Source organism: Chlorocebus sabaeus, chromosome 16 (genome assembly GCF_047675955.1).
Source record: "Chlorocebus sabaeus isolate Y175 chromosome 16, mChlSab1.0.hap1, whole genome shotgun sequence".
Lineage (NCBI taxonomy): Eukaryota > Metazoa > Chordata > Mammalia > Primates > Cercopithecidae > Chlorocebus > Chlorocebus sabaeus.
Genome location: NC_132919.1, coordinates 48,245,712 through 48,273,126, shown reverse-complemented (window position 1 = coordinate 48,273,126; position 27,415 = coordinate 48,245,712). Strand labels below are relative to the sequence as shown.

The 27,415-nt window shown below is 57.1% G+C and overlaps 1 protein-coding gene across 1 annotated transcript; it reads right to left on the bottom strand.

Annotated features, from left to right (window-relative positions):
• Positions 1–1,317: 1,317 nt before the first annotated feature.
• Positions 1,318–18,869, bottom strand: COL1A1 (collagen type I alpha 1 chain). Its single transcript, XM_008011525.3, has 51 exons — positions 18,641–18,869; positions 16,938–17,132; positions 16,700–16,734; positions 16,562–16,597; positions 16,368–16,469; positions 15,571–15,642; positions 15,299–15,343; positions 15,084–15,137; positions 14,867–14,920; positions 14,315–14,368; positions 14,145–14,198; positions 13,753–13,806; positions 13,620–13,664; positions 13,451–13,504; positions 13,293–13,337; positions 13,061–13,114; positions 12,704–12,802; positions 12,571–12,615; positions 12,372–12,470; positions 12,193–12,246; positions 11,883–11,990; positions 11,735–11,788; positions 11,511–11,609; positions 11,292–11,345; positions 11,106–11,204; positions 10,113–10,166; positions 9,879–9,932; positions 9,722–9,775; positions 9,557–9,610; positions 9,048–9,092; positions 8,856–8,954; positions 8,446–8,553; positions 7,880–7,987; positions 7,606–7,659; positions 7,390–7,443; positions 7,064–7,171; positions 6,923–6,976; positions 6,743–6,796; positions 6,441–6,602; positions 6,232–6,339; positions 5,967–6,074; positions 5,810–5,863; positions 5,598–5,705; positions 5,155–5,208; positions 4,963–5,070; positions 4,572–4,625; positions 4,102–4,209; positions 3,727–4,009; positions 3,404–3,594; positions 2,868–3,110; positions 1,318–2,738 (listed from the first exon to the last, which is right to left on the bottom strand). The coding sequence occupies exons 1-51, from the start codon at positions 18,741–18,743 to the stop codon at positions 2,592–2,594; spliced, it is 4,395 nt and encodes a 1,464-aa protein (XP_008009716.1). The 5' UTR covers positions 18,744–18,869; the 3' UTR covers positions 1,318–2,591.
• Positions 18,870–27,415: the final 8,546 nt, after the last annotated feature.

The following is a 27,415-nucleotide window of genomic DNA, read 5'->3' as shown; positions in this document are numbered from 1 at the left end:
GGCCATGAATACTTAATGACACCACGATATTAGTATTGCTGATGAATGATATCTACAGACTTGACCATCTCTCTGGGGACCTCAGGGAGGAGCGTGGGCTTTTTGTTCCTTTCGGGTTTAGACCTGAGACGGGGTGAGAGAGGTGACCAGCTGTCATCTCGCTGTCTCCCTGGCTCCGGGTGCCTGGTTCTCTCCGGACTTCTGACGCCCTGGATTCTCTGTCCCCCGCTGACCACACTTGCAGTCTCCCCTACCTGAGATGGGGGAGCCGAACAGTCAGTCACCTTCCCTCCGGGTCTCTCAGGCAGGTGGGAAGGAGCAGGCAGAAGGTGAAGGAAAAAAGAAGGGAGGGAGAAGAGGAAGGAAGAGGAAGCAAGAATTTAAGAAAAAAAAAAAGAAAAAGCTTCAAAAGGAGTAGGCAGGAGGCAGGGGCACAATGGCTCCCCAGGCCACCCCAGCCCAGGGGTGTTGTGGTCTGGGGATTCAGGAGGTTGAGGCACCCAGTCCGTGGTGAGCAGGGCCGGGCCTCCTTCCTTCCTGAGAGCACTGTGCAAGCGCCTTCCCCACAGCTCTCCCAGGCATCTGTCTCCCTCACTCCCACAGGGCCAGGACAGCAAGCAGGGATCCTGCCTTCCTCCTGGTCCCTCCCAGACCCTCGCCAGGCTCAGCAGACCCCTCTCCCGTTGCGTTGCTCCTTTGGCAGGAGCTCAGCATGGGTGAGGAGGGAGCAGAGGCCAGACGACCCTTCATGTCAGTCCAGGGAGAGGCCCCCAGGTCCTCCTTACGGGTTCCACTCCCCTCACCCTCCCAGTATCCATGAGCATCCCACCGCCACCAACTGCAGGGTGTCCAGGACGGTGGAGAGTGAATGGGCTTGAAGGGGAGTGGGCATAAGGTTTGGACATCCCCAGGTGTGAAGGGTGTGTGTGTGTTGTTGCATGTGGATTGACTGTATGGTATTGCAGGGGAGAAGAGAATTTGGAAATGGTGCAAGGGAATTGCAAGAGATAGAAAATAAAAGAGGAAATAAAAAGGTTTGAGGTATAAGAAGGGTGAGAGAAAGGGGAGCAGGGCTATGGAGGGATCTAGAAGAAAATAGTGGGGAGAGAAAGGGCAGGAATGGAAGGCAAGCCCACCACCCCAAAGTCCCTTCCCCATATCTCCCCCTCCCCCAACTCCAAAGAAGGAAATTAGGAGGCCACTGCGGATTATGTTTGGGTCATTTCCACATGCTTTATTCCAGCAATCAAAATAATTAAAAACATCTCAAATTATTATACACATACAAAATAGGTACAGAGTCTTTTGCTTCCTCCCACCCCTGGGGGAAAAACTGCTTGGGAAGTCGTCTCTGAAACCCGGGGAGAGAGGACGCAGGACAGACTAGGAGAGAGCCGGGAGAATGGGCTGCAGCTGTGGAGGAGGGTTTCAGAGGAGAGCGGTCAGAGAGCAGAGGCCTGAGAAGCCAGAAGCGGGTAGAGAGAGGGTGGAAAGTGAGCAACGGGCTGGGCTGGAGCCGCACACGCTCTCCTCCCATGTTAAATAGCACCTTTAGAAAAATTCACAAGTCCCCATCCACAAAAAAAAAAAAAAGAAAAATATCAAGGAATAAAAATAGACTTTGAACAAAAAGGAACATTTGCTGGCCTGGGGGGGCATCTCAATTTCTATAGCACCAGTGATTCCCTCCCCACCCCATCACATAGATGTAGCACCTTTGATATAAAATGGGGAGCCGTTTCCACCCTGCCCCCATCCCCGCCCCCAGGCAGTTGCCCCGGTGACACATCAAGACAAGAACGAGGTAGTCTTTCAGCAACACAGTTACACAAGGAACAGAACAGTCTCTCCCGCCCAGCCCTGCGGCACGAGGGATTGACGCGTTCCCCAAATCCGATGTTTCTGCTTTGTCGTGGCCCTTCCTGACTCTCCTCCGAACCCAGTGAGGGGCTGGTGGCTCCCCCGGCATGACCCCCTCAAAAACGAAGGGGAGATGTTGCAAGAGCCATGGGAGTGCCAGATGGCAAGGCTTCTTTGGCAGTCTGAGAACCCCAGGTCTCCCCAGGGTCTGGGGGTGCTGGGCGGGCAGGAGCGGGCTGAGGGTGGGGACCACTTGGGTGTTTCAGCATTGCCTTTGGTTGCTGGGCAGACAATGCATTGTTTCCTGTGTCTTCTGGGGAGACAGATTTGGGAAGGAGTGGAGGGGAGGCCCCAAGAGGGGGTGGAGAAAGGAGCAGAAAGGGCAGCGTTGGGGTTTCATAAGCCCAACGGGCAGAAAGGGACTTACCCCCGCATGGGTCTTCAAGCAAGTGGACCAAGCTTCCTTTTTTAAAAAGTTATTTATTTATTCTTTTTTTTTTTTTTTTGGTAAGGTTGAATGCACTTTTGGTTTTTGGTCATGTTCGGTTGGTCAAAGATAAAAACTAAGTTTGAGAGATGAATGCAAAGGAAAAAAAATATTTTCCAAAGTCCATGTGAAATTGTCTCCCATTTTTTGGCTTTTGGGGGGTTCAGTTTGGGTTGCTTGTCTGTTTCCGGGTTGGGGGGAAAGTTGGTTGGGTGGGAGGGAGCCAGGTTGGGATGGAGGGAGTTTACAGGAAGCAGACAGGGCCAACGTCGAAGCCGAATTCCTGGTCTGGGGCACCAACGTCCAAGGGGGCCACATCGATGATGGGCAGGCGGGAGGTCTTGGTGGTTTTGTATTCGATCACTGTCTTGCCCCAGGCTCCGGTGTGACTCTGGGGTGGGGCGGAGACAATGGGAGGGGGCATTACCACGTGGGAGTGATGGAAAGAGGGCACTATGGCCTGCCCAAAAAGCCCAAGGCCAGAGAGGTGGGGCCCTGCCTGAGGGTTCTGGCCACTCACCGTGCAGCCATCGACAGTGACGCTGTAGGTGAAGCGACTGTTGCCCTCGGCGCGGATCTCGATCTCGTTGGAGCCCTGGAGGAGCAGGGCCTTCTTGAGGTTGCCAGTCTGCTGGTCCATGTAGGCCACGCTGTTCTTGCAGTGGTAGGTGATGTTCTGGGAGGCCTCGGTGGACATCAGGCGCAGGAAGGTCAGCTGGATGGCCACGTCGGCAGGGTCGGAGCCCTCGCCGCCATACTCGAACTGCAGGGGAGGGGAGAGAGGGAAGAGTGAGCAGCTATGCAGGAACCTCTAGTCCTGCCTGGCCTCCCTGTCCAGGGTCCTCAGAGAGCAGCCCAATACACCCTTATATCAAGAGGGGCCACCTGCCCATAGGCAGCCTGTGTCTGAACCACTATCAGGGACCTGGGACCCCTGCCTCCCAGCCCAGCTCTGTCCATCACCCTTAGCAGAGACCTACTCCAGGACTTCATGTCCCTTCTGAGCACTGGGCTAGCCCATCTCCTAACACTGGCTCTGAGGTCCAGCTCACGCACCTGGAATCCGTCGGTCATGCTCTCGCCGAACCAGACGTGCCTCTTGTCCTTGGGGTTCTTGCTGATGTACCAGTTCTTCTGGGCCACACTGGGCTGAGTGGGGTACACACAGGTCTCACCAGTCTCCATGTTGCAGAAGACTTTGATGGCATCCAGGTTGCAGCCTTGGTTGGGGTCAATCCAGTACTCTCCTGTGGTAGGGCAGGGCAAGGTGGAGTCAGGGAAGTGGAGCAGCCAGCACCATATGGTAGGGGCACATATGGGCATGGGGACCCTGGCATGGCAGAAGTAGGAGGGAGGGGGAGGCTAGGGCAGGCCCTCACCGCTCTTCCAGTCAGAGTGGCACATCTTGAGGTCGCGGCAGGTGCGGGCGGGGTTCTTGCGGCTGCCCTCCGGGCTCCGGATGTTCTCGATCTGCTGGCTCAGGCTCTTGAGGGTGGTGTCCACCTCGAGGTCACGGTCACGAACCACATTGGCATCATCAGCCCGGTAGTAGCGGCCGCCATCGTGAGCCTTCTCTTGAGGTGGTTGGGGCAGGAAGCTGAAGTCGAAACCACCGCTGGGAGGACCAGGGGGACCAGGAGGGCCAGGAGGGCCGGGGGGACCCTGCACAGAGAGGGAGGAGAGTGGGGATTACCGGCGTCCAAGTGCTTTGGGGGCTGGAGGGCCATGAGCAGAGGGGATGAGGGGCTACGTACAACAGGACCAGCATCACCAGTGCGACCGCGAGGACCAGGGGGCCCAATGGGGCCAGGGAGGCCGTTGAGTCCATCTTTGCCAGGAGTACCAGCAGAGCCAGGGGGACCCTGGAGTGGGGGAAATGGTTTGAGAAAGGCTGCCAGAAGACCCAACAACCCCAGCTCTGGAGGAGAAGCCCACCGCCCTCCCTGCTGGCTCTGGCTCCACGGCCTCATAGAGCCAGTTTCAGCCTCTTTCCATAGGACATGCCATAGCTCGCTCCAGCCGCTGAGCCAGGGGAGGACGGACTGGGGAGCAGAGAGGCCAAAGCTAAATCAGATTGTTTGTTCAGGATTCTTCCTCTCTTTGCCCACTCCCTGTCCCTTAACCCTTCTCCAGAGAGGCAAAAGGTGCCTGGGTCCCCGGCAAGGGTCCCCAAGGTGAGCCTGGGCTTGGGACTCAGGAAGAGGAGAGAGAAGGCATGACTTACTCGGGGACCAGCAGGACCAGAGGCTCCAGAGGGACCTTGTTCGCCAGGAGAGCCCTGAAGGACAGATAAAAAGGCAATTCAGGCCCAGTGAGGGTCAAATGTAGCCTGAGGGCCTTGCTGGAGAGACGAGGGCAGCGTGGGCAGCCCATGCCCCTTCATTATTCTGGAAATCTAGCCCCAGGGTGTCCATAGGCAGAGACCTCTCCCATAATCCCTCTCTGTGTACCCCTCACCCTCTCAGAAGCTACTTGGACATGCCCATAAATCTTCAGACCCCAGTCCTCACTAGGGAGGGGTAAGAGTGACTATCCACAGGGGGAAACCGAGGCAAAGCTCCCCCTCCTATCATACAGCACAGCATGAGGACTGGGGAGGGGCTGAGCATACTCACAGGAGGGCCAGGGGGACCCTGGAGGCCAGAGAAGCCACGGTGACCCTTTATGCCTCTGTCGCCTTGTTCGCCTGTCTCACCCTTGTCACCACGGGGGCCTTGGGGTCCCTAGAAGAGAGAAGGGGCATCAAGTGGGGCACTGTCCGCATCTGTAGGGTTCTGAAGGTGTGGGAGACACAGCAGGGAACTTACAGCGGGGCCACGGGCGCCAACAGGGCCAACAGGACCAGCGGGACCGGCAGGACCCTGAGGAGAGCAAGGAGAGCAAGGAGAGCATGAGATCTTGGCCAGGGAAGGCTGAGGCTGGGGCTGCAGGATGAGGCCTCCCCCCTGCTGCATCTCTCTCTCCTCAGCTCCTTCCCACTGTGGCCATCTCTCCCAACTCCCAGGGAAACCTCCCCACTGCAATCTTCATGAGAGCTGGGGCCAGCTCACGGGAGAGGGGGTCCTGTCTGGGAGAGGGGACTTGAGGCTGAGCTTTAACTCAGTTTTTTGGATTAAGGCCCCGACATCTTGCAGGATCTCCTTTCCTCTCCTTGCCTGGGTGAAGTCCGACACCCATCCCCAGGCCTCTAAGGAGGCCTGGAGAGTCCCTGGCCTGACCAGACACAGGGAACTGGAGCCCAGCTACTTACAGTCTCACCACGATCACCACTCTTGCCAGCAGGGCCAACAGGGCCAGGGGCGCCAGGAGCACCAGGAGCACCAGGAGGTCCAGCGGGGCCAGTCTCACCACGGTCACCCTGGTGGGGAGAGCAGGGGAATATGGGCCAGCTCCAGCTGAATGGCCAGGATGGGGCAGGGAAGCAGCAGACAAGGCTGTGGTCATGGAGTGTTACCATCTTACCTTGGGGCCAGGAGAACCATCTCGTCCAGGGGAACCTTCGGCACCAGGAGCTCCCTGCAGAGAGACAGAGAAGTGAGAGTCAGCCAGAGAAGAGGACTTAGGCAAGGCCACAGTGGCCATGCTGAGGGTACTGGCATGGGGGCTGGGGACTGCTCACCTCACGTCCAGATTCACCAGGGGGTCCGGCCAATCCAGGGGGGCCCATGGGACCAGGGGGACCACGTTCACCACTTGCTCCAGAGGGACCTTGTTTGCCAGGTTCACCCTAAGGGAGAAGAAAGAGTCAGGCCAGTGATAGGGTCTGAGAGGACCCATGAGTCACCTGAGGTCATCTCTACCAAATCTGTTCTCCTTGGCTCCACCCCACTCCAAGTCCTGTGATGGTTTTTCTCAGGGTCCCCCAAGGTGAGGGGGGCACTTACAGAGGGGCCAGGAAGACCAGGGAAGCCTCTTTCTCCTCTCTGACCAGGCAGGCCGACCACGCCACGCTGTCCAGCAATACCTTGAGGCCCGGGAGTACCAGGAGCACCCTGTGGGAGGCAAACAGGGGTGAGGTGCGGGACAGCAGCACAGGGACCCCTCCCCAGCTCTGGACACCTCCGGAGCGGCAGAGATCTGAGCTGGCACTTACAGCAGGCCCATCAGCACCAGGGGATCCTTTCTCGCCAGCGGGGCCAGGGGGACCAGGGGGACCAACTTCACCAGGACGTCCAGCAGGGCCAGTCTCACCACGGGGACCTTTGCCACCTTCTTTGCCAGCAGGACCAGGAGGGCCAGGGGGTCCAGCATTTCCCTGGATGGGGATAGGAGCAGCTGTCAGACTCCAGGGGGCTCTGGTGCATCATTGGTTCCTCAGTCGGACCCACCATCCTTCTGGCAGCCCGCACCCACCACCCCCAACCTAGAGCAGTGGACTCCACTGCAGAGACTTACAGAGGGGCCAGGAGGACCGACTCGGCCAGCAGCACCAGGGAAACCAGTAGCACCCTGGAAGGAGAGAACAAAGGAACCGTCAGAGGGAGAACAGCCAAGTCATTCTACCCAGCTGTCCTCACCTGCCACCACTGCCTGGGGAGAGGGGAGAGGCTCAGCAGAGAGGCGGGTGATACTCACAGGGGGACCAGCGCTGCCACGAGCACCTTTGGGTCCAGGAGCACCAACATTACCCTGTAGGAGAGCACAGAGGCATCAAGACTGGACCTGTCCTGGGTCCTAGCACACCAGCATCGCAGGCACAGAGGACAAGCCACTCACAATGGGGCCAGGGGGTCCAGCGGGTCCGGCGGGGCCAGGGGGACCAGCATCGCCTTTAGCACCAGCATCACCAGGTTCGCCTTTAGCACCGGGTTGGCCATCAGCACCCTGGGGGAGGAAGCAGGGCGGTGAGTGCAGGGAGGGAGGCAGGAGTTTCCACCGGCGGGGGGAGGAGCAGTAATGGAGGCAGGAAGATGCTTGGGTGGGAAACAATCCCGTCTCCACCCTTCTCCCCAGAGGAGGGCTAACGCCTTTGTCCTCATTCTGTCCCTCGAGGTCCCAGGTCCCAGTCGGTGATGAAAAATGAGGGGGGTCTTGGTACTCACAGGGGGGCCAGCGAAGCCAGCAGGGCCGGGGGGACCAGGCTCACCACGGTCTCCCTAGAAGAAAAGGTGGCAGATTGGAGAGATGAGCTGACATGAGGGAAGGCGGAGATGGGATGAGGGGAAAGGTAAGGGGTGGAGGCACAGACAGGGCCAGGAGTGCTATGTGAAGGGAGGGAAGGGCCAAGTATGGGGTCTTAACAGGTCTTCTATACTTACGGGGGCACCACGAGCTCCAGTGGGACCAGCAGGGCCGCTGGGACCAGTTTCACCCTGAGAGCAAGGGACAAGAGGCTCAGGGTCAGGACCTCCCCTGAATATTCCTGGTAGATGACCCCAGGAGAGCCTCCCCTCCCTCTGGTCCCTCCAGGTTCCCGGGTTGACAGCTCAGTTTGACAGGACCTGCTTTCCCAACCCAACCCCATGGAACCGTGCCCAGGCCTGCTGGGGAGGCTATGTGTTAGGGCAGAAGGTGGGGAAGCAGCCACCTCACCTTGTCACCAGGGGCACCAGCAGGACCAGGAGGACCAATGGGGCCAGTCAGACCACGGACGCCATCTTTGCCAGGAGAGCCATCAGCACCTTTGGGACCAGCATCACCCTAAAGACATGGATAAGCTTGAGATTTCCAGTGTGGGGCAAGGAGGTGACCTGTAGTATTCTGCTTGTGTCTGGCTTTCCTGAGAGGCCCTCTCCTGCTCTGCCCTGCTTCCACCTGGGGCAAGGACTCAAAGGTCCTTTCAGGAAAAAGGGTGCCTGCCTGGAGACTCACGTGGAACTGAGGTTAAGAGGCCCCTGACTTGTGTAGCGGGATGAATAAGGGAGTCTCCATCAGGGAGATGCCCCCACCTCTCATCACCATGGTAACTCATGGGGAGAGACAGGCCTGGACCACAAGGAGAGGATTCATCAGCAAAGAGGCCAGAGCAGAAAGGGGAAGAGGGGAGGATTAGTGAGAAGAGGAACAGATCCCAGGGAGAAGGAGAGCTGCTGGGGGATTCAAAGCAGGCAGAGATGGGAGCCATGTAGGACTCAGGGGAGAGGGAAGGTTGAACTTACTCTGTCACCCTTAGGCCCTGGAAGACCAGCTGCACCACGTTCACCAGGCATTCCCTGAAGGCCAGGGGCGCCCTGGCTACCGGGAGCTCCAGGGGCACCAGCATCACCCTATGTGACAACCAAGAAGACTGAAGTGAGGCCTGGGGTCTCAAGAGTGGGTCATAGCCCTAAGCCCCGCTTGGTATCTCACAGGCTTAGTTCCAAGGCCAATGACAGGCCTTGAGAAAAGATGAAAAGAAAAGACTCACAGCCCAGACTCCAGGCTGTTTGTGGGCCCCTACCCTGGTCTTTTCCCCACACCCAGCACCCTATCTCCATGGCTTTGGTCACAGCCAGCCATCCCCTGCTGCAGGAGGGGTGAGACCTGGTCCCCGGGCTGCTTGCCAGAGACCCTTCCACGCTGCCCTCACCTTAGCACCATCATTGCCAGGAGCACCATTGGCCCCTCGGGGACCAGCAGGACCAGGGGGACCTTGCACACCACGCTCGCCAGGGAATCCTCTCTCGCCCTAGAAGGGAAGGACAGGGCATGTGACAGCTGCTCTGGAGACAGGGCCACATACAAGGCACCTTGATGGAAGCAGCGAGAGAGGCCTACTTACTCTTGCTCCAGAGGGGCCGGGGGCACCAAGGTCTCCAGGAACACCCTGACGGGGAGGGAGGGAGGGAGGAACAGACAGTGAGCAAAATCTATCTGGGGCCACTCTGCTGCAAAGCACTGTCCCTCCTCCTGGGGTATGGCTGTGATGAGAGAGGAGCCCCTTCTCAGCACTGAAGTGGAATTATCACAGACAGCCCCTCTCTTCCTCCTGGGGATGTGTCAAAGGCCTCCCCGCTCCCCAAACTATGGACCAAGATTTATCAATAGAAGGGTTGAGGGAAAGTCACAGCATATTCCAGCAGCTCTTAAAAGAAGTCACCCAGGCTAGCAATCATGCAGCCCCCACTTCCCTCTGTGCTGCTCCCTTCACGGTAGGAAGTTCTTTCTGGCATCTGATCTCAATCCCTCTAGCTGATGGCTGTCTGATGAACTAGGAGCAGCGACCTGTCCCTCTGGATTCCCTGCATCTCCCACCCTTCTGGCCGGCTGCTCCCAGCTGCTCCCTCTTACCTGTTCACCAGGTTTGCCTGCTTCACCGGGAGGACCAGCGGGGCCAGGGAGACCCTGTAGGTGGGAGATGGGGGAAGGAGGGAGGGAAGGTTTAGAATCTGGAAGAGACCAAAGAGCTGTTTCCCACCCCTACCTCCCAGCACCCTGACAGCCATGAGGCCTCACCTGGAATCCGGGGGAGCCAGCAGGGCCTTGTTCACCTCTCTCGCCAGCGGGACCCTGCACAGAGAGAACAGTGCGGTCACGGAGAGACCCAGGAGACGAGGGGCTGAGGGTGTTTCCCCTTTCCTGCTCCCCAGATCTCCCTATCAGCGACACTCACAGCAGGGCCAGGGGGTCCCTGAGCTCCAGCCTCTCCATCTTTGCCAGCAGGACCCTGTGGGGAGAGAGCAAAGGGGAACTCAGGGTTGGGAGGCCCTGAGCAGGCTCTGAGCAGCCAACTCAGGTTGGGAGCAGCCAAGGACTGTGGCCTCTAGCACCCCTCCTGCAGGGAGGAGAAAGTGCTGGGGCAGCAACCGGAAGTGGGTAGGGAGGGACACGGAAAGGAGATACTTACGACAGCGCCAGGGGGTCCGGGAACACCTCGCTCTCCAGCCTTGCCGGGCTCTCCCTGTGGAGAAAGGGAGTTAGGGTTGAGGGGGCTGAAGTAAGAAGCCAGGGCCTCCTGGGGACTCTCATTTACTCTGAGTGGGACTTTTTAAGGGACTTTCTTTTCAAAAGACTCTGCTGTTTGGCCCCCAGGGAATGCCCCTGCAGGCGCTTCTTGCTGGGCCCCTTCGAGCCCACTCCTCCTAAGATGCCCTTCCCAGCTCCTCCTCCTGCACCCTCTCCCCTGCCTTTTCCCTGTTAGATGCCCGCTGTGGCCTGCACTGCAAAGGGCTTTCCTCTCCTCTGCTATCTCCTTTTGGACCTTGAAGAATCCACCAAGACTGGGGGTGCCTACCATATCAAAGGGCTATCCTATCCCCACATGTAGGGGGTGGAGGGCCACCAACAACACTTATTTCCAGCACAGAGCAGTGGTCATGGAGCCTGGAGAAGTCTTTCATTTGTTCTTTTCTCGCTCTCTCTCTCTTTTTTTTTTTTTTCTGTTTTTTTGTTTTTTTGAGACGGAGTCTCACACTGTTGCCCAGGCTGGAGTGCAATGCAGTGAGTGCAGGCTCACTGCAACTTCCGCCTCCCAGGTTCATGCAATTCTTCTGCCTCAGCCTCCTGAGTAGCTGGGATTACAGGTGCACACCACCACACCCAGCTAATTTTTTGTATTTTTAGTAGAGACGTGGTTTCACTATGTTGGCCAGACTGGTCTCAAACTCCTGACCTCATGATCCACCTGCCTCAGCCTCCCAACATGCTGGGATTACAGGCATGAGACACCATGCTCAGCCGAGAAGTCTTTCATTTTACAGATCAGGAGACAGAGGTCCAGAAAGCGAGAGTGAGTGGCCACACAGCAGGTAGCGGCAGAGCTGAGCCCAGAGCTCAGGACTCCTTTGAGTCTCAGGTGTGTCTGTCCCTGGCTCTTCATGGATCCTCACTGAATACTCACAGCAGCACCTTTAGGTCCAGGGAATCCCATCACACCAGCCTGACCACGGGCACCAGGGGGGCCTGGGGGTCCGGGGCGACCATCTTGACCGGCAGGACCCTAAGGATGGGAGGCACGAAAGCAGCGGTGAGGATAGTGAGGAGGTAGACAGGACAGTGGCAGGGGCTCAGGGGGAGTGCTACTTACAGGGGGGCCAGTTTTGCCATCAGGACCAGGGCTGCCAGGGCTTCCAGTCAGACCCTAGGGAGGCAGAGAGGTATGAGTGGGTTTGGGGGAGAAGCATGATGGAGGTGGGGGAGGACTCTGGAGGGCAGACCCCTGGGCCTGCTCCAGAACGCCTCATCCCAGACTCCACATGGGATGGTCAGGGCCTGGCCAAGCCAGGCCGAAGGACTGGGGCCTCACCTTGGCACCAGGCAGACCAGCTTCACCAGGACGACCAGCTTCACCAGGAGATCCTTTGGGGCCAGCAGGGCCAGGAGAACCACGTTCACCAGCGGGACCCTGGTTGGGAGAAGTCACAGGAACAGTTAGGGTCTCAAGTTTGTGGCTCTTTGCCATGGGCCAAAAGAGGAAGACGATGCCCAGGGAGCAGCAGGGACAGCCCCCCGGCCTCAAGGAGAGGTTACCTTGGGACCAGCAACACCATCTGCACCAGGGAAACCACGGCTACCAGGTCCACCCTGCAGGAGGAGAGGAGGCCAGTTAACTCAGAGACACACGGGCACCAGCCAGGCACTGAGGGTGGAGTGGGAGGGGGCGGGCAGGGGCACTTACACGCTCGCCAGGGGGTCCGGGCAGGCCAGTGGGTCCGGGTTCACCTCGAGCTCCTCGCTTTCCTTCCTCTCCAGCAGGGCCAGGAGGTCCTTGAACACCAACGGGGCCCTGGAGAGAGCCGAGAGGAGGGGGCGGCCTGTGGTGAGGGGCCATCCCGTGCCAGCCTCAGAGCTGGCTGAGGCTAGGCTTCCTGCATCAGGGGTGGGGCAGGGGCTCCCCCAGAAGGCTAGGGGTTCCTTTCTGGATCTCCCTCAGGGGGCTTCCAGGGCAAGGTGGGCTGGGCTGCAAGAAGAACGACAGGGAGACTTACGGGTTCTCCCTTAGCACCAGTGTCTCCTTTGCTGCCGGGAGCACCAGGTTCACCCTGCAAGGGGGGAGAAGAGGATGAGCTGAGAGTTGGGAGCACTCAGTTGGCCTGCATCTTCCTGCTGCCCAGATGAGAGCCGCACTGGAGCCAGTGCATGGGGCGGGCAGAAGTTTGGTACTCACGCTGTTACCCTTGGGACCGGGAGGGCCGCTGGGGCCCTGGGGTCCAGAGGGGCCTCGGGCACCAGGGAAGCCAGGAGCACCAGCAATACCAGGAGCACCCTGTGGGAGGCAGACAGCCAGGTGAGCCTAGGAGCAGAGGGAACGGGGCAGGCAGGCTACAGGCAGCAGGGGTGGGACTGAAGCCTGGCAGGATACTTACATTGGCACCTTTAGCGCCAGGCTGTCCATCAGCACCAGGGTTTCCCTGTGGCACAGAGAAAGGAGTATGAGCAACAGGCAAGGACTCTGAGGTTAGAAAGCAGCACAGGGGACACTGAGGCAGGGACACTTACAGCAGGGCCAGCAGCACCAGCAGGGCCAGGGGGGCCAGGCTCACCACGCACACCCTGGGGACCTTCAGAGCCTCGGGCACCTTGGGGACCAGCTTCGCCCTGGATCAGAAGAAAGGACATATCAGAAGCCACCCTAGGAAACCCAAACTTGCCTCTTGGGATGACAGGAGGAAGGGGAGACAGGGACAGGAGAGCAATGATCAGGACTCTTAAGATCAGACACAGAGACCCTGGGACAAAGGTGTTAGTGAACGGGTTGCTCTCTTGCCATTCTGGGTCCCTTTGGTTTGAGGAACAAGGAGACATGAGCCGCTTGGCCCATGAGGGTCATGCTCAGAGGAGAGTGGGGGGTCTCACCTTAGCACCAACAGCACCAGGGAAGCCAGGAGGACCAGCGGGGCCGGTAGGACCCTGTGAATGAAATGGAGATCTTAACAAGAAGGAAGAGATGGCAGCTGCAAGTCACACCCTGGGACAGAAGAAGCCCTGGGGTTCAGACCAACACAACCTGCCCCCAGTGTCAACTCCTAGAGCAGACACTGAGACCCCTCCCCACTCCCAGGCCCTGAGGCCTACAGGCCACACTCACAGGGGGTCCGGCAGCACCAGTAGCACCATCATTTCCGCGAGCACCCTGCAGGAGAGAGGGGAGCCCCATTAAGTCCACTGAGCACTGGTCAGTCCCTAGAGCTCCTGGGGAACCCCTTTCAGAGCCCAGGGTTCCCCCAAGGGGCCAGGAGTACTTACAGCAGGGCCAGGGGCTCCAGGGCGACCTCTCTCACCAGGCAGACCACGGGGGCCCTGACAACCAAACCAAGAGAAGTCAAATGAGATGGGAGACAGCCTCGTTCCCCCAGGCCTCCATCTTGCCCCTGCCTCCTGCCTGTCCCTGCCCTCTGGAACTGGGCACACTCACCATCTGACCAGGAGCTCCATTTTCACCAGGGCTGCCAGGCTCACCCTGTAGAACAGAGAATAATGAGTGAGAAATTCATTCATGGTGGGACTCTGGGGATGTGGAGGACCATGATGTTCAGACAGCCTCTTACCTTGGGACCAGCAGGACCAGCATCTCCCTTGGCACCATCCAAACCACTGAAACCCTAAAGCAGGAAAGAGGTAGAAGGTGAGGATCTGTGGAGGGGGTGGAACAACCTTGACACCCACCTACATCTGAGAAAGAGCCTTGGGAGGTCATCACCGCCATCCCCCTGTTTCTGAGCTAGACTAAATCCCAACTGGCTCAAGATCTCCCCCAGTCGTTTAATCGGGACTTCTTTCCCATGAAGGGAGGTGCTTTGGATGTCCACTCTCTGCCCCTTGGGGCTTCTGTAGCTGCCACGCACCATGATGCATCTCAGGATCTTTTGGGGAAGAGGCTGGGACTGGATGGGGGTATGCTGGGGACCTGGGAAGCTTAAATGACTCAGAGGGAACTCACTCTGTGTCCCTTCATTCCAGGGAGGCCAGCTGTTCCGGGCAATCCTCGAGCACCCTGGAGAGAGATGAAGAAGGTGAGGAAGGGCCATTAGAACACACCACCATGGACCCAGCTCCTAAATGAAGCCCAAGTGCAGTGAAGCCCAGGTTCAGCCACAGTTCCCTGCTCACCTGAGGCCCAGGAGGGCCACGCTCACCAGGACGACCAGGTTTTCCAGCTTCCCCCTGAGAGGGAGAGAAAAGACCATCAGGCCCCTGCCTCCCCACCACCGCCCAGGGGCTGGAAAAATGGGGAAGGTCTCAGTCTTCTTTGGGTTGTTGCAGGTCAGGTTTGGGGACCCAGAATCTTATCTTTGAATCTAGAGCTCCATTTAAATCTACAGTGAAACCTTCGTTTGGTGAAATCGGAGTGCCTCTAAAGGAATTTCTGTCTACTTCTGTCACCAGCATTTTAATCTCACCATCTGTGCGCCAGTTTCCCCAGAGGGATGGGGTTGGGGATTGCTCTAAGGTGGCTGGGGTGAGGAGAACAGTCACCTTGTTGGGGACATGGAATCATCTCACTAAGGGAAAGGATCATTGTTCAAGGGTAGTCCATGCATCAGAGAGGACTTGCCCTCCTTCCTCTGAGTATCGTTCCCAAAGGTGGTGGAGTGGAAATTGCAGGACCCAACCCACGGAGGCCATGGGGTCAGATGGTATCTTCTTGCTGGGGATACTTACATCATCTCCGTTCTTTCCAGGGGGGCCAGGGGGACCTCGGGGACCCATGGGACCCTAGAAAAGATAGAAGAGGTGGTTAGAATAAGGATAAGAAAAAAAGAAGGGGAAGGCTGGGATTGAAGGGAAGAGGCAAGGAAGAGCCCAGGCCTGGGGGTTCTTCGATAGGAGAGTCTGTGTGTTTGTAGAGGGAGTGTGTATCTGTACAGAGAGTGCTTACTGAAGCTCCAGGCTCGCCAGGCTCACCAGGGGGACCTTGGAAGCCTTGAGGACCCTTGAGAAGAAGGAAAGAAAGATGGGGTTAGAAAGCAAGTCCCTGCCAACCTTCTCCAATCTTACCAAGAGATCTCTGAGCATCTCCCCTTCCCTCATCCCAATCTTCTCTCCAAAAAACCAAAGCCCAGGGAGGCATATGAATACGTCCTGGATACTCACAGGTGCACCAGGGGGGCCAGGGAGACCACGGGGACCAGAGGGACCCTATAGAAGGAGAAGAAAGGGGGGTCATGGTGATCCCTCTGTAGGAAAGCATGTGGATGTAGTCATTCATGCCTGTTGGGACCACCCAGTCATCCTGCATCTTTTCTGGACTCTGAGGTCCCAAAGGTGATCTTGACCTCCCAAGCTGTCTATGCCAGCTGCCTATGCCCACCTTCTCTGGATACTCATTCTCTCTTCTGTCATCCCTGCTCCCCCTGCTGGCTCACCATGGGACCAGGCACGGAAATTCCTCCGGTTGATTTCTCATCATAGCCATAAGACAACTGGGGAGCGAAGTTCTAGAACAAACAAGAGAAGTCAGGGTCAGGATAGTGAATTGAAAGGCAGAAGACGGCACTGAGGATGGAAGAAACTAACATCATGCGCTTCCTGGTGTGATGTGCTGAGAATAACAACATTGCTTGTAAGATATTCCTGCCAAAAATGCATTCTGCATCTAATCTAATCAGACAATCCCAAATTGAGGGACAGTCTGCAAAACAACTGGACTCTTCAAAACTCCCAGTGCCACGAAAGACAAAGAAAGTCTGAGGAATGTTCCACATTTGTGGAAACTAGAGATATGATGATTAAGTGCAAAATCCATAATCCTGGACAAGATCCCAGGTGGGGTGGTGGGGATGGAATCTATACAGGACGTTATTGGGACATGGGTGAACTTTGAATACGGACTGCACATTAGAGAGTGAATTTAATCACTGTGCTATGGTTAGTTAAGAGAATGATCTTGCTTTTAGGAAAAACACACCCAAGTATTTAGGCGCAAAGGAACCTGATGTTAGCAACTTACTCAAACAGTTCAGAAAAAAAAAAAGCTACATATACATAAACAGAAACTAATAAAGCACATGTCACAAACTGTGAAGGGCATGTGAGAGTTTCCTGTAGGATTCTTGCAACTTTTCTGTAAGTTTGAAATTATTTCAAAGTATAAAATTATGTCATCTGCCAAAAAACAAAAACAAAACAGGGGAGAGTGGACACACAAGGCCTCTTCACTTACTCCTCCGAGGCCAGGGGGTCCGGGAGGTCCGGGGGGTCCGGGGGGTCCGGGAAGTCCAGGCTGTCCAGGGATGCCATCTCGGCCAGGGGGGCCTGCGGGTCCCTGCAGGAGGAGAGGGCGGGGCCGGGTTGAGCGTGGGGCCAGGAGCCACGCCCACCTGCAGCTCCCCACAGCCCAGAGAGTGCAACGCTTACCCTTGGACCTCGGGGGCCAGTGTCTCCCTTGGGTCCCTGTGGGATTGGGGAAGAAGAAACAAGAGGCCAGGTTAGAAAAGGGAGGACCGTGAGGAGGCACGGGCGGTGGAGGAACAAAAGTCGAGGGCAGGAGATTACCTCGACGCCGATGGTTTCTTGGTCGGTGGGTGATTCTAGGGGGCGAAGAGACGCGCGTTAGAGCCAAGGTTTGCTAATGCAGCTCCTGGCGGCAGAGGCCTCCAGCACGCAGGGCCAGCGAGCGCCGACCATCCCCATCCCCATCCCCATCCCCATCCCCAGCCCCAGCCCCAGCCCCAGCCCCAGCCCCAGCCCCAGCCTCCAGGCCCCAGGCCCCAGGCCCCGAGCGCAGCCGCACCTGAGCCGTCGGGGCAGACGGGACAGCACTCGCCCTCGGGGACTTCGGCGCCGGGGCAGTTCTTGGTCTCGTCACAGATCACGTCATCGCACAACACCTTGCCGTTGTCGCAGACGCAGATCCGGCAGGGCTCGGGTTTCCACACGTCTCGGTCATGGTACCTGAGGCCGTTCTGTACGCAGGTGATTGGTGGGACTGGGACAGGCGGAGGAAGAGGGGCGTTGTCAGTAGTGCCTGCGACTCCCACCTTGGGGCTCCAAGACCCTCACCTTAACCACCTTTCCCCCGGGTCTAAGAGGCACACTTGGATTTTTCACTTCCCGCGCCTTCTCCCTGTTCCTCTTTCCTTAAATCCTTAAAAGTTCGCCTGCTCCTCATCAGCGCGGGTGACAGCGCCGAGGCGCCTGGCCAGGGAGGCTGTAACTCTTTCCAGTTCTCAGGAATTTAAACAAAGCTTTAGGCCGCGGTGGCTTCCAACTCCAACCTCAGCCCATTGGCGCTGAAGCCAAGTGAAATAAAAACCACAGGGTGGGAGGTGGGGGAGGGCAGGGGGAGAATAGGAGGGGCCCTATCGGGAGGGCAGGCTCGTGGGGAGTGGCTTGCGCGGTGGAGACAGGAGGAGGGCGCGGGGGGAGAGAAGAGAGGTCCAGCCCTCATCCCGCCTCCTTCCCTGGGCAGGTGGGGTGGCAGGGGCGGGGCTAGGAGAATGGGAGCGGCTGATCGGAGGGGAGGCCCCCCAAGACTTGAAATGTACCTCAAAATTAGGAGACACCCTAACCTCCGGGACCTAGACATCTTAAAAGCCCGCTCTCGGGGCCATCCCCAGTCCCCCAAAGCCAGCCAATGCCTCCGGGTCACTTTTAGCCAAAGAACCAAAAAGTCCACAAATAGTCCAGAAGTTAACTAACCACTCCCACCGCGCTAGCGGCTCCCCAGACGGCCGCTAGGTGTCGGGCAACGCTAAGCAATGGGGCCGGGGCGGGGCCAGCCTCACCGGCCCGACTACCTCTTTAAGAGGCTTGGGCTGCCCCATCCCCAGCTTTACTTTCCAGATCTAGAGATGGGGTCCGCACCCAGCAATAACTCAGGTCTTCCCGCTCCGGCTGCTGCCCCAAGAAGCGTTGGACCGGGAGACGCAGTGCTCAGCACCGGTCAGAAGGGGGCGCAAGGATCCCGCCCCGCCAGGTCCGCGCCAAAGTTTCTCGTCCGCGCCAAAGTTTCTCATCCTCCACCCGCCCACGCTCCGCGCCCCCTCCGCCGCGGCCCAGCACCCCCACAGCTCCAGCAACAATCTAGCCCGGAGACAGGGCAATCTTTCCTTATGAATCATCCCACAGCCTTCCTGATTGCTTCTACATCTTGGGCTTCAAATCCCCCGCTCGGTGCCCCCATCCCATCTTCGACGTGCTTTCCTCACTCTGCACCCAGATCCCTGCTTTCCCGGTTGCGCGCTCGGGATTCTCTCTCGCACCAGCTCACGCCGCGCTCCACCCTCACCTCCCGCTCCCGGGGCGCGTTCATCCCCAACCTCGCCCCAGGGTGAGCTCTGTCCTTTCTCAGGGCCCCGAGGAAGAGCCCTCATCATCTCCCTTCCATTCCCGAGTCTCCGGAGCATCCACGTCTCCGTTTAAGCCGCGGCCCCCGGGACCAAACGCAAGGCGCGATATAGAGTATCCTTGCACTCCCAAAAGTTTGGGACTTACTGTCTTCGTCTTGGCCCTCGACTTGGCCTTCCTCTTGGCCGTGCGTCAGGAGGGCGGTGGCCGCTAAGAGGAGCAGGAGCCGGAGGTCCACAAAGCTGAACATGTCTAGACCCTAGACATGTAGACTCTTTGCGGCTGGGGAGGGGGTTAGCGTCCGCTCATGCGTGGCCTCACACTCCGCGTGCCTCCTGCTCCGACCCCGAGGAGAAACTCCCGTCTGCTCCGACGCCTGGCCCGGGCCCCTTTTATACTGTCCTGATGGAGAGCAGGGAGGAACCCTGCCCCTCAGAGAGGGGGAGCCGGCCACCCGTCCCCCAGCCAATCAGAGCTGCCTGGCCCGGCCCCCAATTTGGGAGTTGGAATGGAGAGGGGGAGGAGGAGGGAAAGGAGTCTACCCCACATCTCCCCCCTTCGCAGCTCTGCCTCCCCAGCCCCCCAGCCCAGCCTGGGCCAGAGGTGCTGTGGCAGGGGTGCAGCTGGGTCCTCAGAATGACATGGGCTAAGCCGTGGGTAGGGGTGCCCCTCTGCTCTCTTCCTGGGACCTCCAATCTAGAGGAAGTGGAACTGGGGAGCTGGGTGGGGAGACTTCCAAAGGTGGAAGGGTTGGGGGTGTTGGGGAGGGGGTCCTCCTGGCTGTACCCCACTCGCCCTCTGACTTTTCTGGCAAGAGCTAAGGGAGGGGCATAAAAAGGCCAGCTGAGGACCTCTCCAAAACAGGGGAAGCTGGGAATTTAAAAGATGTGCCTGTTTGGGGGTGTCTTTTGGTGTGGCTAGGGGATGGAGCTTGGGAGTATTTGGGGGACAATTTACAGATTCTTTTCTAGACATTAAGAACCAGATATCTGAGGGAAGGGTGCAGGCAAGGGAGTTTTAATTTTGAGGATGTCAATTCTTCTGCTGTGCTCCAGGACAGAATCAAACGCTTTCCTCCAAACCCTAGGCGTGATTGAGAGACGGGGTGGGGAGGCTGAGGTGCACGGTGAGAAGCATGACTAGGTGGTCTCTCCGGAAGAAAGCTTTGGTGTTGGGTGATGGAGCAGCCAGGTAGGGGTGGGGGATTCTAGGGACACAGAGGTGGGGATTGGGGCTTGCAATCCCCTAAAAATTCATTCCCCAAGCTCTTGTATCCCAGAGTTGGGAAGTATTTTTAGTGGGAGGCCTGTGATCATTGGTGACTTAGAGAAGAGTTTTGTTTGCTATGGCTGTAGCCAGGGGCTGCTTAGAGACCCTCCTACCCAACACAGTCAAACCAGAGAGAACCTGGGTGGAGGAGGGAGCTTAGATAAAAAGATGTCTTTCTCAGAGCTGCATAAAGCCCCTTCTCCAGTTGTACCTGGACTCAGTGTTGGGGATGTATGGGATATTTTGGGTGTCTGGGTGAAACTTGCCTTTGGGGTGTGGGATGAGCTGCAGAGGATGATTGACTTTATTTTTAGGGGCTACTTCCCACTGCCTCATCTCTTTCCTGAAAATCCCGGTCACTGCTCTTTGCCTTAGGAACCAGAGAGGATCATCTGTACACTCTGAAAGGGGCTGGGGACCTGAAGGACAGCAGGCTATATCTAGGGAAGCTGCCTCTAGAACTCCGTGTCCTTTCTTCCTCCATGTCTGAATCCCCCAACAGGGCTCTGCCTCAACCCCAATCTACCTCGTCCTGACAGACTCTGTAGGGCTGAGAGAAGGCCTGGGGGTCTCCTTGCAGTGCCCTGTTCATTTCTCTCCCTCCTGTGCAGCTCCCCACCCCCGGTGCTCCAGAGCTGCAAACGTGGAAGCGGGGAGTCCCGCCTCCCCCAAACCATCCAAGATTCCATTGCCTCCCCCCGCCCCTCTCCACGCCCTCCCCCAGCTGGTTTTGTGCAACGAAGGCAAAGGGGAAAAAAAAGGAACAGAAGGGGAGGGAGCCACGTCGGCTGGCCGTGGGCAGCCAGGATGAGCGGTGCGGGTGGGGCAGCAAAGGGAGACTACAGGGGCTGTAATTAAAGGGAAAATATAGAGTTTCCAGAGAGGCAGGGCTGGAGACAGCAATGGAGGGACGGACCTTCATCAATTATCCCGACCATGTGGCAGCAACTTGTGGCCCAGGGTCTGCCCCCGCCTAGTGCCAGCGACTGCAGGGCAGGACTGGGGGGCTGAGGTGCTGAGATGGCAGTTCTTGAACCCACCAAAGTCCTGCCTTCTACTGTGGGTCAGTTCCAAGAGACCTCCTCCCTAATAGGGGACAGGGGTCCTGTTTTTGGCGGGAACAGACATTTGGAGTGGTGGTCTAGGGCAGGGTGTCACAGGACTTGGTGGTATGAGAGTTAGTGACCTGTCCACCTTGCTTCTTGGGTTTTTGTAGCGAGAAGGGCTCCTGCCTGCAGCTCCCCACCCCTCCCAACATGTTCCCCATCCACACTTTCCCACGCCCATCTTAAAGAACAGTTGAAACCTCCAAGGTGTGAACTGGGGGTTGCTACATCATGGGCCTGGGGTTCTGAAGGATATTTGGGGATCCCTGGTATTGGGGTTGTGTGTGCCTGGCGTGTGACAGCCACCACCCCAATGTCCAGTTCCAGGCCTTCCTCCCAGGGGCCACGGCAGACAGTTTCCAAGCATCCTTTACACGTGGCATGGAGCTGAGGCTCAAGGCCTCCCCTGCCACTCTTCGACTTAAAACGCTTGGCGGGCGCCCAGGCTGAAGATGTGTCTTTAATTTCTGCAGTATGACAGTGAGAGGAAGAATGTGCTTGGGGTCTCCTCCCAGCCTGGCTGGGCCTTCCTGGCCAGGATTGAGGGCTGCAGACTGGGGGGATGGGAAGTGGGAGGAGGAGGGAACTTGTGCCTGTGAGAGGAGGAGACGCCACCTCATCTTTAGGAAACTCTGAAGCTCTGGCTTCTTGTGGAATGTAAGACTTTGTCCGGCACTTAAAGTGGGGGGGAGCAAAAGCCAAAATCTCCTCCCCACACCCCCAAGAAATGGTAAAGTCATCAGCAGTGAGGGAAAAAAAATTCCTTAAGAAGAAAAACAGAAAGAGGAAAGTGCTGAGCTCTGAGTTCTCTCCTTCTCCAAATTTCCCCAAGTGCCCCCCCAACACAAAGAAGGAGGGAAGAGGCTCCCACCCTCAGAGCTCCTCAGGTGCCCCATCTGGACTCCATGGTGTGGGACAAAGGAGAACACACCTGGAAGAGGTAGCCCAGGTGCTGTACACCTGGGGGGGCATGCCCCCCTGCCCTGCACATCCGGGTCACCCTTTCCAGCTGCTGCAGCCTCCAGTTGAGGTTCTGTTGCCCTTCCCCCAACTCCGATTCTCCAGAACGCTTCTCTGCTCCCATCTCTAGCCCCAGACTGGTAATAGAGAGAGTTCCTAGGAGAGGGGCTGAGGAGAGAGAAGGGCGGGGTCTAAGAGTGGGGTGCAGTGAAGACCCCAGGATGAAGCTCTCCATGAGTCTCTATCATGGAGTCCTGCACAGTTCCTGTTGAGGGAGCCTGGAGCGGAGTCTGGGGACAGACCCCTGGTGTGTGCGGGTCCTTCTTCTTCCCTTGCTTTAGCATTGCACGGTCTGAGCCCTTTGCTAGGTTCCTCAGCTTCCAGGTACAGCTCTGCTCTTCTATGCCTTAACCCGAAACCCAAGTCCTCCAGCCTCCTAGGATTTCCCTTTTTCTCTTCCTCCCTCCCTCCTTCCTTCCAGGGTTAGGGGGAAGAGCTGAAGCAGCTTTTGTCCGTGCTGAGTGTTTGAAGCCTGTGAGACATCCAATTAGAAATATGGAGGAAACCCTTGGGTGCCTGGGTCGGGAGTTCAGAGGAGAGACAAATGTGGGGCCCAGGACGATGATAACTGAAGCTGGAGTTGTGGATGGTGTTGTCTCAGAGAAAGCATGGAGGGAAGAGTGTGGAGGGGCTAGCACTGAGCCTCAGGGACCCTCAGGGTGTAAGGGCTGGGTGGAGGAGGAGGAGGAGACAGGGCAAGAGTGGCCAGAGAAGGAGGACTGGGTGAGAGGGATTGGGGGGTCATGAGTGCAGAGGAAAGAGATGGTGCTAGAAGGAAGTTATATGCTGCAGAGAACTAGTATGGTAAGGAGTAAAACGTTCCCTGGACTTAGCAGAATGGTGGTGATTGATACCCCCCAGTGTGAGCTGCTGTGGTGGAGAGATGGGCAAGGAAGCTGGACTGGAGTGGGCTAAGGAGTGTGTGGGAGGCCAGGAAGCAAGGTCAGAGGGCAGCGACTGGGAGGAGGAGTCTGGCTGTGGCAGGAGTCTAGAAAGGCATCTGTCCCCTGCTCTTTCTCTTTCTTTCCACCCCGGATCCTGCCTTCCTTTCAGGTCCCTGTGTCCCTCTTCTCCCTTCCGCGTTACGCGTTACCTCGCTGCTTTCTCCAGCCCCCTCTGTCTCCAGAGCTCTTTTTCTGGATCACATTTGCCTCTTCTGCTCTCCTTCCCCCTTTCCTTTTCTTCCCAGGTGACCTGAGTCCTCAAATGTCCACAGCCAGGCCCAGCCTCCCACTCATTCTCCCGTAGAATAAGCCCTCATTCCAGACTCCTGAAGATGAGCCTTGTTTTCTAGTCCTGGACGGATTCCACCCCATTCTTTGACCCCTGCCCCCAACACCCCCACCCCAGTCCTAGAAGGAGAACTTGGGAGCTGGAGAGAGAAGGGCTGGGGGTATGGCCGGTCACGGGCCCGGGCTCCCAGGCCCTCTCCAGTCACCTCACCAGGTCCCAGCCAGGCCCCAGCTGAGAATAATGCACTGGACGGGGGATGTTGTTGAGTTAGGGGACCCCAGTTCTCACTGCCGCTCTCTGGTAGTCAGAAGTGAGGGGTCAGCCTCATCTTTCCTGCTGGAGTGAGCTCCCGGCTGGGTAACTGGCAGCTTCTCTGTCACATCCCTCCCTGCTCCTGATGTCTGGAGGCAGTGTAGTTCTTCTTAAAAGTTGGCTTGGCCAAGCGCAGTGGCTCACACCTGTAATCCCAACACTTTGGGAGGCTGAGGCAGGCGGATCACCTGAGGTCAAGAGTTTGAGACCAGCCTGGCCAACATGGTGAAACCCCATCTCTACTAAAAATACAAAAATTAGCCGGGCGTGGTGGCATACGCCTGTAGTACCAGTTACTTGGGAGACTGAGGCAGGAGAATCACTTGAACCCAGGAGGCGGAGGTTGCAGTGAACCAAGATCGTACCATTGCACTCCAGCCTGGGCGAAAAAAGGGAAACTCTCTCTCAAAAAAAAAAAAAAGAAAAGAAAAGAAAAAAAGAAAAAGAAAAAGTTGGCCTCATGAATTGATTGAATTTTTATTTACGCCTTTCTGGTTTGGTTCAATTCTGTGCCTGTTTTATCCCATTTACTTTTATCCATTCCTTTCTTCCTTCCTTTTTTCTATTCATGTACCTTTTCTCTCCCCCTCCCCCAACCTCTCTCCCTTCAAATTTTTCTCTTCATGCATTTTTCTTCCTTTTCTTAGTTTTTTTTTTTCCTTTCCTTTTCTTTCCTTTGTCTTTGGCCCATTGTCCCACCCCTCCACCCACACACTCTTTTTTCTCCCTCCCTCTTTTCCTCTCTTATTCTCTTCCGGTATCTCCTCTTCCCCAGTCCTCGGTACTCTGGTGCCCATCCTGGGGGATGGCGCTCTGCCGGGTCTCCTCATGCTGTAGGTGGGCGTGCAGCCTTCGTGAGCTGCTCCAGGGGAGAAAGGGCAGCGGCCATAGGGGGTGTGGTCGGGGGGGGGTGGTGCAGGGCTTGCCTCACAGCCAGATGTCTGGATGCCATGTTGTGTTTGGGAGATAAATGCCAGGGTTCCTTTGAATCCTGAATTTAAATAAAAGAAGCGGGCAGCTGAGGAGAAGCCTCTGTTGGGCAGAGGTACCTTCCAGATCTTGATCTCCTTCCTTGATACCCACCCCCCACAACCCCCACCCCAGGTAAGCCTTGGCCACCGATGTCTCCTGTCTTCCACTTCTGCCCCAGCCACCAGTCTTCCTCCTGGCAAACCTGAGATTCTGGAGTTTCAGGGCAGGGTGTTGGGCAAGGGTCCTGGCAGAGGACCCCTTTGGACAGTCTGGCTCGGACACAGAAAGGATCCCGTAGGGATAACATGACCTTGCCTTCTTCCCAAAAGCCACTGCCACCTCATTTTGCTAAGGAGTTACATTCATTTGTTGATGAATTCATTCAACAATACTCACATGCCAGGCAGTTTGCTGGGCACTGGGCATTCAATGGTGAGCAGCACAGACCCTGTGTCTGCCTGATGGAGTTTGTGTCTGGTAAAGACACAGCCAGCAATGAAATCACATGCATAAACATGGGGGTGCAACCATTAAGGTTACTAAGGAGAAGAATGCAGAGCTTTGAATGGGCAGACATGGCAGAGGGCCTGCTCTAGTCCTGGAGCCCTAGGAAGGCTTCCCTGGGGAGGCTGATGGGAAGGGGTAGGAGGCAGGCTGGGGAGTGATGGGACCACATATGCAAAGGCAGGTGGGAGCATGGCAAGTGCTGGATGCCCAAGGAATTCAGGGAAGGCCAGTGAGGCCGGAGTACCACAGGAAAAGGTTGGGCAGGCCAGAGAAGCCCCATCACGGTGTAGTTTGCCTCCTTTGAGCTATGGGCCCCAGCAGAGGGCCTGAGGCAGGGGAGGATCACAATCACGTCTGCATTTGTAAAAGAACACCGTGGGCACTCGATGGAGTAGGTACCTGCGGGAGGAGGGCTGTGGGCGAAGGTGGAGGAGCAGCTGAGAGGCTGCTGCAGTTGTCCAGGTGAGGGGCTTGGACCCGGTAGGTGGGAATGGAGACAGAAAGAAGAGGATGGGCTTGAGAGCCCTTTATGAAGCAAAATTTACAGGTGCTGGGGTTGGATTGGATGTGGGGTGGGAGTGGTGAGGAACAGGGATGACCCTGGGCTTCTGGCTGGGCAAGGACCCTGCTTGGGGGAGAATATGCTGAGTTTGGTGCCTGTTGCTGACCCTCTAGTTGATCCTATTCACTAGGTGGTTACTTCAGTCCTTCTGGGGCCAGCCCGGTGCTGGGGAGAGCTCTGGGGACAATAGCACCTATTCTGGGAGAGTGGGGAGCCAGGAAAAGAAATAAAACACACACAAAAATGCCCTTCACTTGAGGCAGCACTGGCTGTGTGATTTTGAGTAAATGCTCCCTTTCAGAACTTCATTTTCCCAGTCTGTGAACTGGGGTAGTAGTGAGACCACCTTGCTGGTCTATGTCTTCCTCAGTAAACGGAAGCCTCTAGACACAAAGGATGATGAGAGTGCCAATGAGAGATAAGGAAGGCTGCATGGAGGAGGCAGCTTTCCAGCAGGGCTTGGGAGGATGGGTGACAGGGTTCAAATGCATGGTTTAAATGGGAGGAAAGGCACCGCCCAGCCTGGGAAGCTTGACACAGATTGAGTGAGAGACAGACAGACAGAAAGAGGGATAAGACCATGGGCAGAGGAAGATAAGGCTGGAAAGATAGGCTGGGGCCAACTTCTAGAGGCCCGGGGTTAGTTATACTCGGTGGTGGCCATAGGGAGTTGGTGACTGCCTTTGAGAGGAGAATGGTTGTGATTCTTTTGCCAAGAACTCACCCAGAGGACTTATACCTTGGTGACAGCAGAAGGACTCAAGTTAGAAGGCCGGGGCCCTTCAATGGAGGGGAAGATTAGAGGAAAGTGTGGGTAGCTTGGGAGGAACTTGTGGATATGGAGATGAACAAATAAATGGGGCCCGGGAGCAGGTAAAGAGGTAGACCAGATAACCCCTCCAGAGTTGTGGTTTGACCTCTGTTGAATCCTAGAGCTTTAGAGTCTCTAAGTGGAAATATCACAGAATAAGAGACGTTCTGCTGGAAGGAAACTTCGAGTTTATTCTGTCCTCCCCTCCTTGTACAGATTAGAAAACTGAGGCCCAGAGAAGGAAAGTAGCTGCCAGAGGTCACACAGCTGGGACTGAGGGATCAGAGGTAAGAATCCTGTGACACTTCAAGAGCCCAGGTGGTTGGGGCTGGGGAGCTGGCAGGGCCAGGGAAGTCACTGAGGATGGCAGCGACAGCATGACACAGAGATCCCACATAATCCCAGTTTGGTCCTGGGAGGACAGCCCAGGAGAGCTGCTCCCCAACTCTCAGCTGAGCCATGTGGCCAGAGGGGGAAGGGAGCCTGGTGGGCAGGGAGGAACTGCCACATGGAAAAGCCTTGATGCGAACCATCTGGCCTGGGCGGGCGGAATGTGGGCTGCAGGGAGGGGAGGAGCAGGAGACGGGAAGGAGGCCATGGTGGGCGGGTGGATGGCGGGTTTGGGCTGGGAGTGGCCTGACCCAGAGGCCCCTACCTTCCAGACTGCTGCAGCCCAGATGCCTTCGCAGCCATGGCCTGGCCCATCCAACCCGCTGACCTCATTCCCAGCTCCCCTCCCTCGCAAGCTCCCCCCTTGCCTGCCACGTAGACTGGAGGCTTAGCTGCATCTTCGCTGGAGGGAGGAAGAGCAGAACACAGAGGCCCTGAGCCCAGAGCTCTGCTGGGTCAGGCTGGCCTAGGGAGAGCAGTTGTGTTCCTCAACACCCTCCATGACCAGGCTGGGCCTCAGTTTGCCCTCCTCAAACCTGAGGCCCAGGAAGTGGAGGGGACAGAGGTCATGGGAGAAGCATGACAATGAAATGGGTTGGAGTGGGTGAGAATCAGGTGGGGGCTCTCTGGAGGTCACTGTAGCCATCCCCCTGCCTCCTCAGGGCAGGAGGGTGCTAGGATCAGACCCAGAAAGGGACAGGGCAGGACATTCCTCCTCTTTTCAAGCTGTTCACAAGAAG